This window comes from Dipodomys merriami, unplaced genomic scaffold (genome assembly GCF_024711535.1).
Source record: "Dipodomys merriami isolate MVZ:Mamm:240054 unplaced genomic scaffold, mDipMer1.0.p SCAF_699, whole genome shotgun sequence".
Classification (NCBI taxonomy): domain Eukaryota; kingdom Metazoa; phylum Chordata; class Mammalia; order Rodentia; family Heteromyidae; genus Dipodomys; species Dipodomys merriami.
This window is the reverse complement of record NW_027206289.1, coordinates 273,109-292,727: the sequence shown is the minus strand read 5'-3', so window position 1 is coordinate 292,727 and position 19,619 is coordinate 273,109. Positions and strand designations below refer to the sequence as shown.

Sequence of the window (19,619 nt, the reverse complement as noted above, 5' to 3'; positions counted from 1 at the left end):
TACTTGGGTGTTAAATTAAAATGAGCTGGGCACTGGTGGCTCATGCCTGTAATCCTAGCTACTCAGGAGGCTGAGATCTGAAGATTGTGGTTCAAAGCCAGTCCATGAGACTCCTATCTCCAATAAAACACCAGAAGACTGGAAGTGCATTGTGGCTCAAGTGGTAGAGTGCTAACCTTGAGCCGAAGAGCTGAGGGACAGCGCCCAGGCCCAGAGTTCAAGCCCCATGACCAACAAAAAAAAAAAAAGAAAGAAATGAAAATGATCTCTTAAGCCAAGTATGGTGGTAAACACCTATAGTTTTAGCCCTTGTATGTTTGAAAGGTACTTAAAACCATGAAACCTGGTTAGATGGTGCTCCCATTAATCCTTTCGGAAGCTGAGGCAGAAGAATCAAGAATTTGAGGCCAGCCTGAGCCACTTAGTGAGTCCCAGGCCAATTTAGACTGTGACACCCTGTCACAGGGGGGGAAAAAAAACAAAAAACCTTACTTTTTTTTTTGGGTCCGGTCGTGGGGCCTGAACTCTGGGCCTGGATGCTGTCCCTCAGCTCTTCAGCTCAAGGCTAGCGCTCTACCACTTGAGCCACAGCGCCACTTCCGGCTTTTTTCTTTTTGCTTATGTGGTGCTGAGGAATCGAACCCAGGGCCTCATGCATGCAAGGCAAGCACTCTACCACTGAGCCACCTTCCCAGCCCCAAACCTTACTATTTTTGAACTTCTTTACTATAGTTAAATTCAAATTTGGGGTAGGTGGAGTAAGAGTTTGTTCTTAGTTGGTCATAAATGTCTGTAATCTCATAAAAGACTGAAACAAATTTTGCTCTCTCCCTATCCCAGCATTGTCTGTGACAAAGTCCTCCCTGAGGGCCAGTGACTAACAGTGGATGCTTAAACTAAAGGAGTACCAACCTTTATAGACATTCTATGTTTTTGCCTATTCAGTACATGCCTATGATAAAGTTTTAATTGATAAACTAAGTACAGAACAGGTTAGCACTAGTAACTAATTGTAGCAAATGTAGAATAGTAAAAGCTATGTAAATGTAGTCTCTCAAAACGTCTTAGAAATAGAGGTGTAACTCCAGTACTAGAATGCCAGTCTAGAGCCAAAAAGGCAAGTAAGAATGTGAGGCCCTGAGTTCAAGCCCCAGTACACACACACACACACACACGCACGCACGCACGCGCGCGCACACACACACACACACACACTTCTTAGTACATTATACTCGCCATGTGTGATGATGCAAGATGATCACTAGAGTGAGTGCCTGGGCAATGTGGATGATGAATGGTGGAGGCATGGTGTAGTAGTGACATAGTGTATACTATTCCTGCAGGGGCGTGTGAACACAAGCACTGCAATACTGCAACCATCTGTCCATAGAGACAGCAGCTAATGGGCAGGTGAGGTGGGGTTGCCCTGTACAGTGCTGATTCACATTCTACATTGTGGAAGGGCTCAAGATTCTATCATGTCACAACAATAAGCAATTTAAAACGTACTGTTTTAGTTCTGAAATTTTCTAGTCAATGTTTTTGGACACTGTTGACCAAGGATAACTAATACCACAGGCAGTGAAACCACAGGCGAGGAACAGCTGCTGTATTTTCTAGGCAACGGTCATATTCTTCCTCTTGTGTTTGTTAAATTCTTATAAAAGCCTTTAGAAGTATATCTGGTTTCCAGATGAAGATATTAGTGGAGCTTTTCCTGAAGATTGCATATCTGCAGGTAGTGAAACAAGGATTTAGTATCAAATATATGAACTTAAATGTTTTAAAAGGAAATTTTATCTCTATTAAGGTATAACACATATGATGTCTGACCTTTTTGGCAAGATTTCCTCTTTACATAAGGTATTGGGAAAGGCGAGGAATATACAGCACTTGGGTAGCATGGATTTGATCCCTAGCTTTGCAAAAAGTGAAAATGAGAGAGACAGAGAAATGAAGAAAGACAAGAAATGAAGTGGCCAGATTTTATTCCTGATTCTTTGCCTTTCCTCTCCATTCTTCTTGCCCAGGGAGCACAACACCTGGGAACCTGAGAAAAACTTGGATTGTCCTGAACTAATTTCTGAGTTTATGAAAAAGTATAAGAAGATGAAGGAGGGTGAAAATAATAAACCCAGGGAGAAGTCAGAAAGTAACAAGAGGAAATCCAATTTCTCAAACAGTGCTGATGATATCAAATCCAAAAAAAAGAGAGAGGTAAGTAAACTTTCTTGCCTTTTTCCTTACTGATTATTCTTTTGACATCTCCATCCAACAAGGTGCCTTAATTTTAGTTATTTGTTCTCAGGAAGAACCTACAGGGTAAATTGTTGGAAAAAAAGTTTCCAGGGAGGTATGATGATTAACTTCAGCGCCCCCTCCTGGCTGAGTGAGAAATGTAACTTACAGAATTGAATTTTTACTGAAGTGGCAAAAAAAACCAATGTAAAACATTAAATGACTTGACCTTCTCCATGAACAGAAGGTTTAGTTATTTTAGAGGAAACAGTGAAGCTGTAAAGTGGATAGTGTATGCACACATGTAATTGTTTTTTAAAAAAAAAAACCTTTTGAAACTTTTTAATGAGGGAAACAAGCTCTGAAATGCTTAGGACTTCACTTTTTTCCAATGTCAGCACTTATTTTTAAACCTTTATGTTTTTCCTTGAGGTGAAATCCATACAATGGATCATTTCCAAGCATATAATTTACATTCTCTCTCTTTTTTAAAATTTTACATGTGTGTGTATGTATGTATGTGCTGGTCTTGGACTTGAACTCAGGGCCTGGGTGCTATCTTGTGCTTTTTTGCTCAGGGCTAACATTATACCACTTGAGTTACACCTTCACTTTTGGCTTTTTTGGTGGTTAATTGGAGATGAGTCTTACTGACTTTCCTGCTGGGCTTGCTTCAAAGCATGATCCTTAGATCTTAGCCTCCTGAGAGTATCTAGGCTTACAGGTGTGAGCCACCAACTCCTGGCATCTCTCTCTATTTTTTGTGACAGGATCTTGCTATAAGTCCAGGCTGTCCTGGAACTCTTGACCCTCTTGCCTTAGCTTCTCTCCTCCCCCCCCCCCCCCCTTTCTATTTCACCAGTACTAGGGCTTGAACACAAGGCCTCACACTCTTACTTGGCTTTTCAATCCAGAACTGTCATTATTGCTTGAGCCATGCCTTCAGTCTGGCTTCTTAATGCTTAATTAGAGCCTTTTCTGTTGGATCCTTTCAATGCACGATCCTCAGAACTCAGCCTCCTGAGTGGTTAGGATTACAGGTATGAGCCACTTCTGCCTGACTTATATACTTTGCTTTGAGCTATGTATTTCAGTTAAGAATTTTTCTCTCTCTCTCTCTCTCAATCTCTTTTTTTTTTGTTCTATTTGGAAAGTTTGTGAAAATTTGGTTTGATTAATTCATGTTAGTCCTTCCGATCTTTAGTGCTGATGTAACTAACATTGCTATTGCTTCTCTCTTCTATCTATGTTTCATGTGCCTGTGTGTGCACATGCTTTGCAGTAAGAAACTTTGCTGCTTTAGCTTTTCATTTGTGTCAAGGTTGTGAAGTCTTTTTTTTTTTTTTTTTTGGCTCCCGTCGTGGGGCCTGAACTTTGGACCTGGGCACTGTCCTTCAGCTCTTCAGCTCAAGGCTAGCACTCTACCACTTGAGCCACAGTGCCACTTCCGGCTTTTTTCTTTTTTTTTGCTTATGTGGTGCTGAGGAATCGAACTCAGAGCCTCATGCATGCAAGGCAAGTGCTCTACCACTGAGCCACCTTCCCAGCCCGGTTGTGAAGTCTTTGGGGTAAAGGATATATCATGCACTTGAATTTAATAATAAAAGAAAGGGTTCACTTCAGACTCTTCCATCTTCACTGCCACAGGCACCCCCGTTCAGCCTCATTTTACCCAAAGGCCTGTTTTCCTAGAACATTCACTTTTTAACTCTAGCTTCTCATTGGAATCCCCTGAGCCAGGGGTGTTTTTACAAAGCTCCAGTGCAGTGGCTGGCACTTAGTTTAGTGGTAGAGCACTTGTCTATCATGCACAGACCCTGGGATCCATCCCCCCACTGTAAGGAAAAACAAAACAAAATAAAAAATGGAAAACTTCTTGTCTGACCCACAGCTGATATGTTTATGGTTTTAGCTGGTTGTGTTACATATCTGTTATCCCAGCACTTGGGAGGTGGATGATCTTGAGTTTTAAGACCAAGCCTGGGGCTATGTTAGTAAGGTAGGGCCAGTCACAAGGAAGAATTAAAATGAGAGAGATCACAGGCTTAAGATGAAAGTGGTCTCTCTTTTTTTTTTTTTTTTTTTCTTGCCAGTCCTGGTGCTTAAACTTGGGGCCTGGCTCTGTGCCTGAGCCCCTCTATGCTCAAGGCTAGCGTTCTATACTTGAGCCACAGCACACTTTCAGCCTTTTCTTAGTAGTTTATTGGTGATAAGAGTCTCACAGATTTTCCTGCCCAAGGCTGGCTTTGAACCGTGATCCTCAGATCTTAGCCTCTTGAGTAGCTGGGATTACAGGCGTGAACCACTGGAGCCCAGCTTTAATTTGTGTATGTTTCCTTGTTTCCCTAGTCAGATTTTTTTCTTTTCTTTCTTTCTTTCTTTTTTTGTGCAACCTTATTTTAAAAACTACTCTGTTCTGGTGAGGTCTGTTTATCATGGTAATATACTATATTGATAAAGGATTTGTGAATGCTTTCTCTAAGGAGGTAGGCCTTGAATTTTTTTTCTTTTTTAGTATTCCTTTGTATGCAGGCTTTTGTCATTTGATTCATTTTTCTAGCTCAGTTAAGAGAGCAAAAACAACATTGTATAAGACTTCTGAGTAGGTATTTGTGACGAATGATGTGTATTTCCTCAACCTAGACTTTCTGTCCTTCTAAAAGAAAGATGTTTCTTAGTAATGTGGTTTCATACCACTGACCAGAGCAGAGTTTTGTTCCTAGGCCAGGTTCTGAAGCTGCTGACCTTGAAAACAGCTCCCACGTGCCCTTTATATCATGGTGCTCTTCTGGGGCCCCTGATAGCATTCTCAGCAGTACTGGCGGCTGTCAGGTAGGCAGCTGGGAAGATAGGTGATTGTATGTTTTAAAGGTACAGGGGGGATTGCGTTTCTTTCTTTAGACCACTGCAGAGGAAATTTGTTAGTCGGCATTATGCCTGATTTAAGATTACTGCCTGTGTGATGATTTTAGCATTTTCCTCGCCTCGGCTCCTTTTCAGCAGCTTGAACATTTTTCTTCCATTTCCCCCCCCCCCCCTTCCCTTCCTATGTGGCAAACTGTTTCAGCCGCCAGCAGTGATTTACTACTTAGTCCATGCGCCAGCATTCCAGCTGTGAGCAGCTGTGTGCACATCTGGGAACGTCTTCCCCTTAAGCACCCCAAAAGAAGCTATGTTTTTAAAATTCAGTATCTCCCCTTGTTCCATGCATGGAATTTCCTTCCTATTGTATGTCCTGGTGTCTTTGGGGGCCACCTGGACCCCTCATGCTTTCGTATTTCCCAGAGGAAGGAAGGGGACATATCAGATGAAAGAGATTTTATGGAAATCAGACACTAGAGGTTTCATCTGTTATGGTAGTCTATCTGCGGATTTCCTTTGTGTTGCCACTAAATACATTTTCATTATCTTTTTCCTTTCTTTTCTTTTTGGTCAGTTATGAGGCTTGAACTGAGAGCCTGGGCATTGTACGTAAGCTTTTATGCTCCAGGCTAGTGCTCTACTACTTTGAGCCACAGCTCTACTTTGTTTCATGATCTTTTTTTCTTTTTTGCCAGTCCTGGGGCTTGAATTCAGGGCCCAGGCACTGTCCTTGAACTTCTTTTTTGCTCAAGGCTAACATTCCACCACTTGAGCCACATGCTTCCGGCTTTCTCTGTTTATGTGGTACTGAGGAAACAAACCCAGGGCTTTATGCATGCTAGGCAAGCACTCTACCACTAAGTCATATTCCCAGCCCTCATTCTTTTTATTTTATTTTTTTTTAATTTTATTTTATTTTGAGAACATACTGTACAGAGGGGCTACAATTACATGGGCAGGATAATACATACATTTCTTACCCCTCATTCTTTTTATAATGAGGTTTTCGAGAAACTATCTTGTTTGAATACAATTTTCCCTTTTTGCCTCACCAGTGTTATTATTATGGATCAAAGTATGTTTTATGTCTAGATCTCATAGTTGGCAAAGTCCAAATTTCACCACTTAACTCATGACCTGTTAGTTAATTAGTTTGAAATCACAGTCCAGTTTTGCTTTCTAGTGTTCACAGCTTCTCCATATTAGGCAGACAGGACTCTTCTCCAGCCAGGTTCCTGAGTATTCATGTTTCAGATGTTTGAAGTTTGCCATTTTATAGTATTGGCCTTGAATCATTCTAACCTCTGATCATTCATAATGTAAATGACTGTGTGAAAAGAAATACTATAATTATTGGACACATTTAAGGTACATTAAAAGTTTACAAAAATAAAGACAGGGTGATATATTTGAAGTTTAGACAATGAAAAATAAATATGGATTTGTTTATCATCTCAGAAGTTATAAGATAGAGGTAGTCAGTTTAAAATTGAGATTCAGAGTGTTTAGACTTAGAGGAATTCCTAGCTGATGACTAGAGTGTTTCACAGGATATCAAGGATGTTTAAGGGTCAGTCATGATAAGGGTCAGTCATGATCTTGTGGAGAGAATACCAAGAACAACGCCTGAGTCTTTTGCAAAAATTATCCGTCGACATCACTGTCATTGACTGACCTACCATTGTATTTTCTTAAGTTGTGAGAATTCTCTTGAATTGGTGACACACAAATGATATCAAGTGATACTAATGTGCGTGGTGCCATGTTGAGCTGAGAAACAGGTTTTTTACTCTCCCTCCAAGCTGTAACCTGTGTTCATCTTCTATTTATAGCAGAGCAATGATATCGCTCGGGGCTTTGAAAGAGGACTGGAACCAGAAAAGATCATTGGGGCAACAGATTCCTGTGGTGATTTAATGTTCCTAATGAAATGGTGAGAGAAATGGGCCTCACTTCACAATTGTGTTTCTTTGCTAGTGACTTGAATTTATGTGGAAGATGGGATGGCAAGCCTGAGAATTCCCAGATTAAGAATTTTGAATTTCAAGGATCCCTAATCAAGCTGGACCCCAGTGGCTCATGTCTGTTATCCTAGCTACTCAGGAGTCTGAGATCTGAGGATCAGGGTTCAAGGCCAGCCCGGGCAGGAAAGTCTGTGAAACTAATCTCCAATTAACCACCAGAAAACTGGAAGTGTGGCGCTGTGGTTCAAGTGCTAAAGCACTCGCCTTGAGCTGAAGAGCTGAGGGACAGCGCCTAGGCCCAGAGTTCAAGCCCCATGGCTGACCAAAAAAGAAAAAAAAAACTCAAAACAAACAAAAAAACCCTAATCAATACCAACTTCAGTCCTAAATGGGAATTATAGTACAGATTGGATTTATTACATTCTTGAGCTCTGCTATTTAGCCATATTATAGTATAGTAGCCCACATGTCAGAAAATGGTATGGTTTGGGGTAGGAACAGTAAACATGACCTAAGTGTCTGCTTACACAGCACTGCGTCATTTACTGTAAGATTATGAGCCTGAGATAATGGGATGGGAGCCAGGTGAGGCTTTAGGTCACTGTGGGCCAAGACCACTGAGTGATGTCTACAGGGGAAAAACAATTCCAATAAGAAGCATTACGGTTGATACTGTTCAAAGCCCAAGTTACTTTATCCGGTAGAAAGACTGGCTCTTAGAGGAAAGTGGAGTACTTCCCCCTCAGTTGGGTTTCTTAAAGACAGAGTGATTTATAGTGTGGCCCTCACTACCTGTTTGTTTTTAAGTGGGTTGGTACTACAGTGCCACTAAGGAAGCTAATTACTCTGAAAGTTGTATAAGGAAAGGCTAGGTTTTTGTTTGTTTTTGTGGTGTTGGGGATGGAACCCAAGGCCTCAAGTGCTAGGCAATAAGGCTTAACATTTTATCTGACCAAAATATTGCTGGCAGATTACCTAGAAGCCTCTATTTGAAGAATCAACATGCTTTCTGAGAAACAGCCATATTGATTGCTTCTTTTGCCTCTACCCAGGCATGTTTTGGTTATTTATGTTCATATATTGAATAGCTTTTTTTTTTTTTTTAACCATATTCCAGACTTTAAGTGTGCTGGACTATGTTTTTCCTTTCCTCCCCTCACCCATAATACTTACCTCTACAAATGAAACTCAGTTTTCTTAGAAAAGGAGGTAGTTGAAGCTCAGGAGGATTTTGATTTTTTTTTTCCTTGAGTTGTAATCATGGTTAAGGAAGCATGTTACAAGATTATTTTGTTGTTGTTATACCTGATAGTAAAGCTGTGTAACATGGATAATTGAAATTTGCAGCTACGTTTATATTTTCTTATTGTTCATATTGCAATTCTGATAAAAGAAACTACTCAGTATTTAAAAGGCCAGAAAGTGAGGAAGAAGAGGACTTCCTCACTTAGGTGACTCAAAACTTAGTCAATCAACTTGTACATGACTGTACAGCTGCATGTGGGTTTGATTGTATTTGTGTCACATGCTAATATACACATAAAATTATGGCAGTAGAATAAACATAACTTATTAATCATTTTGGATTGAGCCTAAATTCTAAAGACTGCTGTACCTGTCTGAATCGGTAGTTAAATGAATTCAGTTTATTTACTTAAGTTTCTCCTCTTGGGGCCTTTTTTTTTTTTTTTTTTCAGTTGTAGGGCTTCAACTTGGGGCCTGAGCACTGTCCCTGAGCTCTTTTGCTCAAGGCTAGTGTCCTACCACTCTGAGCCACAGCATCACTTCTGGTTTTCTGGTGTCTAATTGGAGATAAAGAGTCTCATGGACTTTCCTGCCAGGGCTGGCTTTGAACCACGATCCTATAATCTCAGCCACTTGAGTAGCTAGGATTACAGGTGTGAGCCATCAGCCGCCAGCTTGCTTATATGCGTGTGCGTGTGTGTGTGGGGGGGGGGGGGCTTTGTCACTGAGCTACACCTCCGTTTCTGTTAGGGTCCTTTTCCCTTGAAGTCGTGACATGAAGAAGAAATCAAGTCAACACCATCCCAATAGTGGCATGATGGACAGATTTAATCACTCTTGCTTCCTTTCCTTCTAAGTTTCTTTTTCTTCTTTCCAGGAAAGACACAGATGAGGCAGACCTGGTTCTCGCAAAAGAAGCTAATGTGAAATGTCCACAAATTGTGATAGCATTTTATGAAGAGAGACTGACGTGGCACGCATATCCCGAGGACGCGGAAAACAAAGAGAAAGAATCTGCCAAGAGCTAAAGGAAGGGTGGCCTCTGTCATTTCTCTTTGTACATAACACATTCACCTCCTTGCCTCCTCTCTCTTCTGCCCACCCCCTTCTATCCTAAACACATCCATAAAAGAAAAAAAAATGTGCTTATCACTGTGCTCCAGGGGAGAACGTTGAGATTGGTTCTCTTGTAACATAACTGATGGTCTGATTCATGATCGGCGCATCTCGGTGAAGACCAGGCATTCACATACTGTGTGTCATCCCCACGATGTTTTCCTTTGCCCTTTGCCCTAATCTTTTCCTTCTGCTCCCCTGTGACCTCAAGATGAATTTTAACTTTTTAATCACCTTAGAGTCTTGCTCTTTTTCAGAGTTGATTGCTTTTTAGATAGGAGGATTTTATGACAATGATGAAGAATGTGCATTTCTTGCTTTGGTTCTTAGACCATGTTGATAATGAGCTGACCTTTGTTTTGATTAGGTTGGGATGGAAAGATTGTTACCCAGCTTTTAAAAAGCCAATATCAACTGCCTACCTGTTGGGGCTGTCCCAACCTCATTTAGCTCTCCCCAGGAGAATACAGGGTCTCTGGTATGGTCTTCCAGCCTGCCCTGTGTTGTCATCCTCACCTATTCTCCCAGAATAACTCCCCTAGTTTTGAGGGCTTGAAACTTTTAACTTCACATTGAAATTTGTCAAGGCACTCCTTTTATCTCCAGGATTTTAAGGCCTTGTTTTTAGCCATCCCTGCTTCTGCTTCTTTAAGGCATTATAAATTTGTCATGAAATATCCCCATTGTTAACTGAGGAGACCCTAAGTGACACTGCCAGAGGACGGTGAGGTACGGGCAGGATACGATTGTCTATTATCACCAATATGTATTCTTTCCTTCCATCCTTCATAGTAATGCCGGTGTGAGTGATTGCCTGGTGCTTGCTTGTGCCAAGGTGCTATGCACCCTCCAACCCTCCCAACTTTTGTGGCCTCCCAAAGCATTCCTGTTACCAAAGAGGCTTCAGATCTGACTCTCACTCCTCAGTGGACCCAAGTTTCCCTTCCATGCCATTATTTTCAGTGGGGAAGTCTTGGGGGGGAGCCACTGGCCACAGTATTTTAAATAATCATAGCAGTTCTGTCCTAAGCTCAGCTTTCTTGACTCCTGGGTTTGCCACCAAGAGTCCTCCATGGATTACTACTGCTCTTTCATTTTTTTTTTCCCCTTTCAGTCTCCTTTAAAAAATGAATTTCCATGGGAGACAACCATCTCAGTGACAGGTCCTGCTGTTGGCACTTTGGCATAACCTTCTTCACTATTCACCAGAACATTTCCCTGTTGTCTTCCTCTTCCTTTGCTATTGTTTTGAGAGGTCATTTTCTGATCATGTCCTTCTGGCTTTGTTCTCCAAGAAAGGTCCTATTTCTCCATGTCCTTTCCTTCTTAGAGTTGAGGGATACGGCTAGAGAGCCAGGGCAAAGGAGATAGCAGGGTTTTTGAGCATCACTGTCCCAGCCCCAAAGGTGAGGAAAAGAAGAAGTGCTGGAAATAGCCTTAATTCTAGAGTTTATCAGCCATTGATGTTCCTTTTGATTTTTAAAACATATAGCTATCTGCCAGGAGTATCCGACCATTTCAGGATTATTCAATACAATGAGGAGAATGGGTGGACTGCTCTAGTCCACAGATGAGCCAAATAATATGCAGATCATAGACCCATTCATAGCATTTGTTAACCTTGCTTCCCTGTTCACTGCTGATTGATTATTTGTGCTTGTATAAATTATGTCAGAAATTACACTGCACAGTCAAGAATACAGCTGTTGCCGCAGTGACACGGCAGTCTGAAACACTGAAGCTTTGGGTGTAAGTCAGCTAGGAATGGCAGTGGGGTTGGATAAAAGCTCAGAGCCCATACCTCACACGGCTGGGGTGGGGGGAGGTTGGGGGGCGGTTGTTGTGTTGGGAGGGGTTCTCTCCATATTCTGTTTCTCTCTGAAGGAATTGGAGGCTACATCATGTTGGATGACTGACTTGTTTGTACTTCACTATGACAAGCATCAAAGTTCTGTCAGAAAGTAGCCTTGTCATACAAGTAACCAAGGGTATTTTTAGAGTAGGTAAGAATAGGACAAAAGTAGAACCAGGAAGGGTGGATCCTAACTGTAATCCTAGCTACTTACCGAGGCAGAGATTGGGAGGATCGAAGTTTGAGGTCAGCTTGGGCAAAAAATTCACAAGACTCCATTTTACATAAGTAGTAAGTGGGGCACAGTGGTAAATGCCTGATGTCCCAGCTATACAGGAAGCATAAATAGGATTACAGAACAGGCAAAAAGTGAGACCTTATCTGAAAAATAAAGCTAAAAAGGTTAGAGGTGTTGCTCAATGTTAGAGTACCTGTTTAGTAAGTGTAAGGCCCAAGTACGAAAAACACAGAAAAGAGAATAGGACAAAAGTAGGGCAGAGGTCCTGAGAAAGTGTTTTTGTTTTTTGTTTTTTTGTTTTTGTTTTTTTTAACATGTGGCAAAAAAGGCTTCTAGCCAGTGAATAGCATCAGTATTCAGTTCTGAGATTGGCCTGAGAACTGGGCTATGGGGTTTCCATGGGTATAGTTTACGTTTAAGACCTTCATCAGAATCTTATTTTCTTTTACTAGGATTATCCCAGTATTGTGTACTGTTCCTCGCCCCTTTAATCCTCCTCACCTTTTTCTAATTTATAGAATCATGGTGTCTTTTCTGTTGTCATTTGACACAGCGTCTCCCCATGTCTGATCAGGTTAGCCTTGAGCTTTGTCATCCTGCCTCTGCCTCCCAAATACAGTGTGGTGGTTTTCTACTGTAGTCTATCGTATATGTGGACTTATATACTTCTTCTATATTTCTTCATACCTGTTCTCTCTTTGCTACCCATGGCTGGTTCTGTAGGAAAGTAGGGAGCCAGAGGTGGCAGCAGTCATTTCATTGCTCAGCAGGAAGGAAAACAGATGAGTACCTGCACCACTAGCATTTGTTGGTGCTGGGGTGACCGCAGCCACAACACAAAACATGGAATTCTTTTCCCACTGCAGATGTAGTAGCCAAAGGGCGAAACACTCTTAAAAACACCTCTGCCTCAGGTGCTCAAAGTGATTTCTCTGCTTAATCCTCTTTGATGACATCTTTCTAATGCGGAATTTTATTTCATTCTTCCATTAACCATTAGCCTAGTCGACAGAGTTTTGCAGTGCTCTCTTACTCATTGGAGTCTGCCAAGGACAGCTTAGTGGGCATTGTGGTCCTGGGCTCTCATGTTACTGGCAGCTGCTGGCAAGGTCATCCTGGGTGGCAGTGTGCAGTGAAAGCCTGGAGAACATTTGTGCCTGTGGCACTCCACGTGCTAGGAAGTCTAGATGGCCCTTCCCTCCACCCCCTCTGCATACTACTTGTTGAAGCACCCTTCCTGTCCTGTTCCCATTGCTTGGGCACTATTACTCTGAATTCTTCATTACATGGCATTGGGGCGGGTTTTAGGCACACACACACACCACACACATATTCATCAATCTTGGGGCTTGAACTCAGAGCCTGGGTACTGCCCTTGACCTTTTGTGTTCAAGGCTAGAGTCTATTTCTTGAGCCACAGCTTTTACTTCTGGCTTTTTGGTGATTCACTGGAGTTAAGGGTCTCACAGACTTCCTGCTGAGGCTGGCTTCAAATCATGATCTTCAGATCTCCTGAGCAGCTAAGATTGTAGTTGTGAGCCACCGGGGCCCAGCAGTTTTAGGGATTTTTTTTTAAATGTTGAGATTTTTGTTGGCACTGCTTTGTGATGGCGTGGGAACCGCATTCAATTTGTTTGCACAAATCAGGTCAAAGGAAAAGCTCTCATTGGATTCACGACTTTATCCCTTTGCTTCAGATTTTTGTTTAAGAAACACATACACACAGGGCTGGGAAGGTGGCTCAGTGGTAGAGTGCTTACCTTGCATGTATAAGGCCCTGGGTTCAATTCCTCAGCACCACATAAGCAGAAAAGGCCGGAAGTGGTGCTGTGGCTCAAGTGGTAGAGCGCTAGCCTTGAGTTGAAGAGCTGAGGGACAGCGCCCAGACCCAGAGTTCAGGTTCCACAACTGACCATAAAACAACAACAACAACACAAACACACAAAAAAAAGGATCCTTGAGCTCTTCACTCTTGAAGTCAGACCCTGAGCATGCCTGTGGCAAAGGCCAAGAGGGAAAGTCTGGAGCCAGGGTTGGCTGCATGTTGGCCTCCCCCACTAAAGATTATGCTTTCAATATTATAGCTGTTGGCAGCTTTATCTTCAAAAGCGTCTTCTCTGATTGGGTACCTTTCTCAGTTTCTTCTTGCCAAATTCCAGCCACATTAGCACACATCAACAGTGGTTTTATTCAACAAATCTTGTAATACAAAGTTGAGAAAATTGGAAGCTGTGTGTGTGCACACTTGCACCAGTCCAAAGGCTTGAACTCAGCGTCTGGTCACCGTCCCCTAACCTTTTTTGCTCAAGGCTTGTGCTCTACCATTTGAGCCACTTCTTTGCTTCTCAAACCTTTTGGTAGTTAATTGGAGATAAAAAGTCTCAGACTTTCTTGCCCAGGCTAGCTTCAAACCACAATCCCTAGATCTTAGCCTCCTGATAGCTAGGATTACAGGCATGAGCTACTGGTTAGCCGGGCCCCAAATTACCTTCATGCTGATATGGGACAAGCTGGTTATTAGAAATTTGAGGTAATAAATGCTACTACAAGTGGCTCAGGGTCCAGTTGGTGACTACAGGAGGCTGAGCCTCAAGGTAGCTCAGAGGTAGAAAGCCAAGGCCCTGGCTTCACAGAAAGTACATGAAGCAAGTAGGTCTTGGATGAACTGAGCTAACTGGCTATGGCGTAGAACGCAAGGATTTGCTTTGTTCCAGAGAGTTAGAAATGCTGAGCCGCTAACTAAGAGAAAACTGTTGCATGAAAACCCTTGCTTCCGGCCCCCAGGTTTAGACTCTGCCAATATAGTTAGACCTTCAGTGTGTAAAGCATTAAATGTGGGTTCTGTAATAGCATAACAGTTTTGCTCACGTCTTCCTCAATTTCTCATCTCTTGGAGGAACATAGTTAGGCTTAGTGAGTTTTGTTAAAATGTTTTAGTCAAACATGGCAGAAGGATGAATTATAAGCAAGGGCTTGAATTATGTAGAAACCTTTTCCAAAAATGGACCCATCCTGCAGGCTTGAACTTCAAATTGACCTAGGGAGGTTTAGGGGGAAGCTTAGTCCAGTTAAGAAATAGTCTGGTGGGGCACTGGTAGTTCACATCTGAAATCTTAGCTACTTACGAGGCTGAGATCTGAGAATTGCTATTCTAGCAACCCAGGCAAAAAAAAAAAGTCTGTGAGACTTTTCATTGCCCACTAGCCACCAGAAAACTGGAAGTGCCACTGTGGCTCCAAGTGGTAGAGCATTAGCCTTGAGCAAAAAAGCTCAGGGACAGCATCCAGTCCCTGAGTTCAAGCCCCTCACCACCAACAAAAGAAAAAAATAGTCTGACTTTAAAGTTCAGGGAGTGGTAATGTGCTGCCCGTAAACCTAGCTCTTGGGAGGCAGAGACTAGGAGGATTATGAGTTTGAGGCTAGTTTAGGCTACTTAACAAGACCTTGTTTGCTTCTCTTTTAAAAAGCAACAAAGCTTGTCAGAGAAGAAGTGTTTAGCTTTGCCTGGGTAGTTGGGAATTGGCTAATTTCGGGATCAGGAATTTGACTGTTCTGGAAGGTTAAACTGTGATGTTCTTTAGGTAGACTCTTAAAAACAATTCTAGTTTCTTTTTGCTTCTGCTGAGTTTCATGAACTTTAATCTACCTCATCTTGTCTTTTTAGAGTTAACTTCTGCCTGTCACTGCCACTTGAATACCATCCTTGACTTCTGGTTGTTTTCTAAAATGGACTCTTTGGCATTCATTGTTTTATCTCCTGCCTTTTCTCTTGATTCTCATTTTACCTAGCTTCATCTCATTGCTCGTCTGTCAGAAAAAGAAAAAAAATTATTTTTTTTTCCAAGTCTTGTTTATAGTAAGAATGATCATTGGGTGCTATTTGTCTCTGAGGTCAGTAAAGGAAGGAGTTAAAATGGAGTCGTGGGGGAGGGGCAGACCCAGCACTAGAGGCTGACAAGGAAAGAGCCATTAATTAAGACAATTTCAAAGTCAACTGATTGTGATCATTAATGTCACAATAGATCAAAACCTAATTATCACAGCCTAGGTGAGAGCCATCAGTATTAATCGGAAAATCTAATAGGAAACTGTTATCAAGGAATTAGGCCAAATTGAATGCAATGAACTTTTTATTGTCATTCTCTATTTTTTTCCGATGTCCCCTAGCATTGTCAGGTATGACCCTAACAGTTGTCCAGGCCCAAGTGGCCACTGTGTCACACTTTTTTTTTTTTTTTTTTTTTTTTTTTTTTTTTTTTTTGTCGGTCATGGGGCTTGAACTCCGGGCCTGGGCGTTGTCCCTCAGCTCTTCAGCTCAAGGCGAGCGCTCTACCACTTGAGCTACAGCGCCACTTCCGGTTTTCTGGTGGTTTATTGGAGATAGGAGTCTCACGGTCTCTCCTGCCCGGGCTGGCTTTGAACCGCGATCCTCAGATCTCAGCCTCCTGAGTAGCTAGGATTACAGGCGTGAGCCACCAGCGCCCGGCACTGTGTCACACTTTTAAATCTTTTCTTCATTTCCCTTTTCTTTTTCCCTTCCCTTTCATTTCCTTTCCTCCCAAGCTTCCTGCTTTTCTTCCTCCTCCTCCTCCTCCTCCTCCTCCTCCTCCTCCTCCTCCTCCTCCTCCTCCTCCTCCTCCTCCTCCTCCTCTTCTTCTTTTTCTTTCTTCTTCTTCTTTTTGATACAGGGTCTTGTTCTGTAGTCTTGCTTAGCTTGGAACTTTTCAATCCTCCTGCCTCAGCTTCCCATGTGCTGGGATTACAGGCATGTACCACTATTCCTGGCTTTTTTTTTTTTTTTTGGTCCGTCGTGGGTCTTGAACTCTGAGCCAGGGCACGGTCCTTGAACTCTTCAGCTCAAAGTGAGCACTCTACCACTTGAGCCACATTGCTACTCCTGGTTTTCTGGTGGTTAATTGGAGTCTCACAGACTTTACTGCCTGGTCTGGCTTTGAACTGTGATCCTCAAGGTTTCAGCCTCCTGAGTAGCTAGGATTACAGGTGTGAGTCACTGGTGCCTGGCTTATTTCCTGGCTTTAAGAAGTGATTTGGGGGGGGGGGATTTCAAACTGTCTAAATCTCATCTGTCATTGCAGAAAGTGGAGTCTTGAACTTTGTCATCACCTGGATTTGTGCGTTGTGATCAGCCATCAGTGGGAAAAATGCTCTATTCTATTTAAGTCTTGAAATGGTTCCTGGAATGTGTGTGCTTGGTGAACATTGTGCTGTCCGTTGATATGTCACTCTGAGCTTCTGTCACGTGTGGAGTCCTGCTGTTACACTGCTGCTGTAAATGGGAGAGAAGGAAGGAGGGGCATTCTGCCTGGAAATTATATTGAGAACACCTGACAAAATAGAGTTTGCTTATTTGTTTTTGCTTTTTTTGTGTGCCAGTACTGGGCTTGAACTCAGGGCCTGCTTACACTCTTGCTTATCCTTTTCACTCAAGGCTAGTACTCTACCACTTGAGCCACACCTCCACTTGTGGCTTTCTTGCTGGTTAATTGGAGATAAAATCTCTCTGATTCATCTGCCTGGGCTGGCTTTGAACCTTGATCCCTAGATCTCAGCCTCCTCAGTAGCTAGGATGGGGAGCCACTGCAGCTCTGCTAGTCTTTTTTGTTTCTGTTGTTGTTGTCCTGTCTTGTGTCAAAGAGCCTCTGGCAGGAGGAGGAATATTACAGGAATCCATCTGTAGTTACCGTTATAGAAGGTCCACTTACTCTTGAGTTAAGATGCTACAGCTCTTGGGGGTTGAACTTAGGCAGAATGGTTGGATAGCTGCTGCTCACTGGGGGTCAGGAGGGAGGTGAGGCTGCAGGAATACTTGGAAGTGCTGGGTGTCGCATGTGACACCTCTTACAGCCCTGCAAGCCCTCTACTGGGGCAGCCAGTCCCATCATTCCTCCCTGAGAGTGGTCTTGGCTTCTTTGTGTATTTTTGGAATCCGGCAATGCTAAACTTTGAGAATTCGATGTGATTTAGTTTTTCACCCCTTCAATGAATGTGATCTTTTTTGTTTTTGTTTTTGTATTTTTCAAAACACTTTGTGTCTTTAAATGGAAGATGTAATTTTCTCTTTTAAAACACCCAGTGACTCGTGGTTTTCAGAAGCAGATGGTTTCTCCAAGGTTCTTCACGTTCTACTAGGTAGATAATAGACCCTCAGTTAGTACTGTGGGCTAGTGGGGTTTGCAGAGAACGGTGTACCTGCCAGCCTCTTCTGGCTCCCGAGTGTACTCAGAGACATGGCGGAATTGTATGGATGCCAACCATGTGTGCCAACCTCCCTGACTGGTTCATGCTGGCTGACCTTGGGCAAGTCGTTCTGTTCAATGCCTCAGTTCCCCATCTGTCAAATGGGGGTAATAATACTGACCTACCTCACAGGGGTGTTGTGAGGCATTGTGAATCAAAGGTGACAGAATACTTCAGGCTCCTCTGTGGAGGATGCCTTGAGCTGAAGTTTAGTCCTGGCAACAGGCTTCAGCCCTGACGGAGCTGGCTCCAAGTTTGGAACCACTTAGTGACTTTGGCTCGTCCTCTGCCCCCACCCCTCATCAAAGCTGCTAGTTCAGGTGTTGACAGTGTTTTTGTGAATGTCAGAGTCTTACCAGTCCACACTTAGAGGCCGCTGTGGGGGGGAGGCACCAGTATTTCCTGTGTCTTGCATTCACAAAGGGAGGCTGTGTCCAACCCCAGGAGCATTGGATTAGGAAATCAGAGGCAGGGTTGCTTCTGCTCATCTCTCTGTAGGTTGGGGGCTGTGGAGCCAGCTCAGACTGCCTCTGGAGCAAAGAAGCCCTTGGGGGCTTTGATTTCTGTCATCTCTGTCCCTGCTTCTCACCCAGCCCAGGCCCATGACAGCTAGGTCATGGTCCCTCTTCCTGTTCCTAAACCCCTGCCTCCTCACAGAAACCAGATGATTCTATAAACACAACCACACCCTCAGCTCACACCCCTCAACCCCAGAAGAGAGCTACATTGAATTTCTTTTCCATCTCTCAGAAGTAATTGTAACGCTCAGAATTTGGACATTGATCCTTAAGGCTTCATCCAGGTCGCTGTGTTTGGTAGCTGTTGTCTTTCACAGTGTCCACAGTCTGAGACTCGGACCCTACTTCTAATTTTCCCAAGTGTCAGCTCAGTTTAGGGCTCAGCCAGCTCCTCTTTTCCCCATCAAGAGAAGGAGGACTGTTTTCCCCTTTCCTCTCCTTGGTCCCCAATTGGTAAATCCATGGAAAAGCACAAGGTCCCAGCTCCTTCAAGTCATATTCCAGTTCTCTGTGCTTTGTGGACTCCATGCCTGGCGTAAGCCAGCACTGGTGTGCCAGGCAGTTCTGTGGGGTCCTGGAGGCTGGAGAACACAGCTTCCCCTCCTGCCAGGGAGCCAGGATGTGACTGGCCCGTGGCTGCCCGCCATCCAGCATTTCCCACAGGATGGGATAAGAAACTCAAGGGGCTGGGTTTCTCCCAGCATGGCGCTGTCCTGAGTAGCAAAACAAGTCCCACTTTGTAGTTAGATATCTGAATGGAAATGAGAAATTGAACTCTTTATATGGACTTTTTGGTTTGTGGGGGGAGTTTTGATTGTGTTTCTTGGTTTTCTTTCAACAAAATGTATCTGCTTTTGATTTTGTCTTTAAAGGCCAAGTGATCTCTCTCTATATATATGTTACCTTTTAAATGTAAATGTTTAAAAGTAGGCATTTCTGTGTTTTCCCAACTGACATCTGATTCAGACCTCATTTCTCCCCCTCTTCCACACCCTTCTCTTCCCTCTTTTCATACTCTTGTATTGGTTCTAATAAACGGTTGCTTTTCAAATACGCATCCTGAGTGGTGTTTGAAGATCTGGGTCTTATGCACCTTTTTAATTTGATTCTTGGAATGTTAGCCCACAATACTACACCCACCCACTTCTCTGAAGGAGCCAAGAGGACTAAGTGAAGAGCAGCTTTGTTAGTCTCTGAGTTTCTCCAAATAGCCACTAGGTGGCGCAAGTCCAAGGGAATGAGACCCGTCCCGTTTCCTACATTCTTGCTCCTGGAAGTTCAGATGGCTAAGCATGAGCCGTCAGGATCCCTGGGCCCTCTGTAAGTTA

At 43.1% G+C, this 19,619-nt stretch overlaps 1 protein-coding gene across 3 annotated transcripts in view; it reads left to right on the top strand.

Moving 5' to 3' along the window:
- Cbx5 (chromobox 5) overlaps nt 1-19,344 on the top strand; it is a 41,283-nt gene extending 21,939 nt beyond the window's left edge. For all 3 annotated transcript variants that reach the window (XM_070006147.1, XM_070006149.1, XM_070006148.1), the window contains exons 3-5: nt 2,031-2,217; nt 6,933-7,033; nt 9,187-19,344. In XM_070006147.1, coding sequence (XP_069862248.1) covers nt 2,031-2,217; nt 6,933-7,033; nt 9,187-9,337 — 439 coding nt within the window. In that variant the 3' untranslated portion in view covers nt 9,338-19,344. The remainder of the gene's footprint in view (nt 1-2,030; nt 2,218-6,932; nt 7,034-9,186) is intronic.
- The last annotated feature ends 275 nt before the right edge of the window (nt 19,345-19,619 follow it).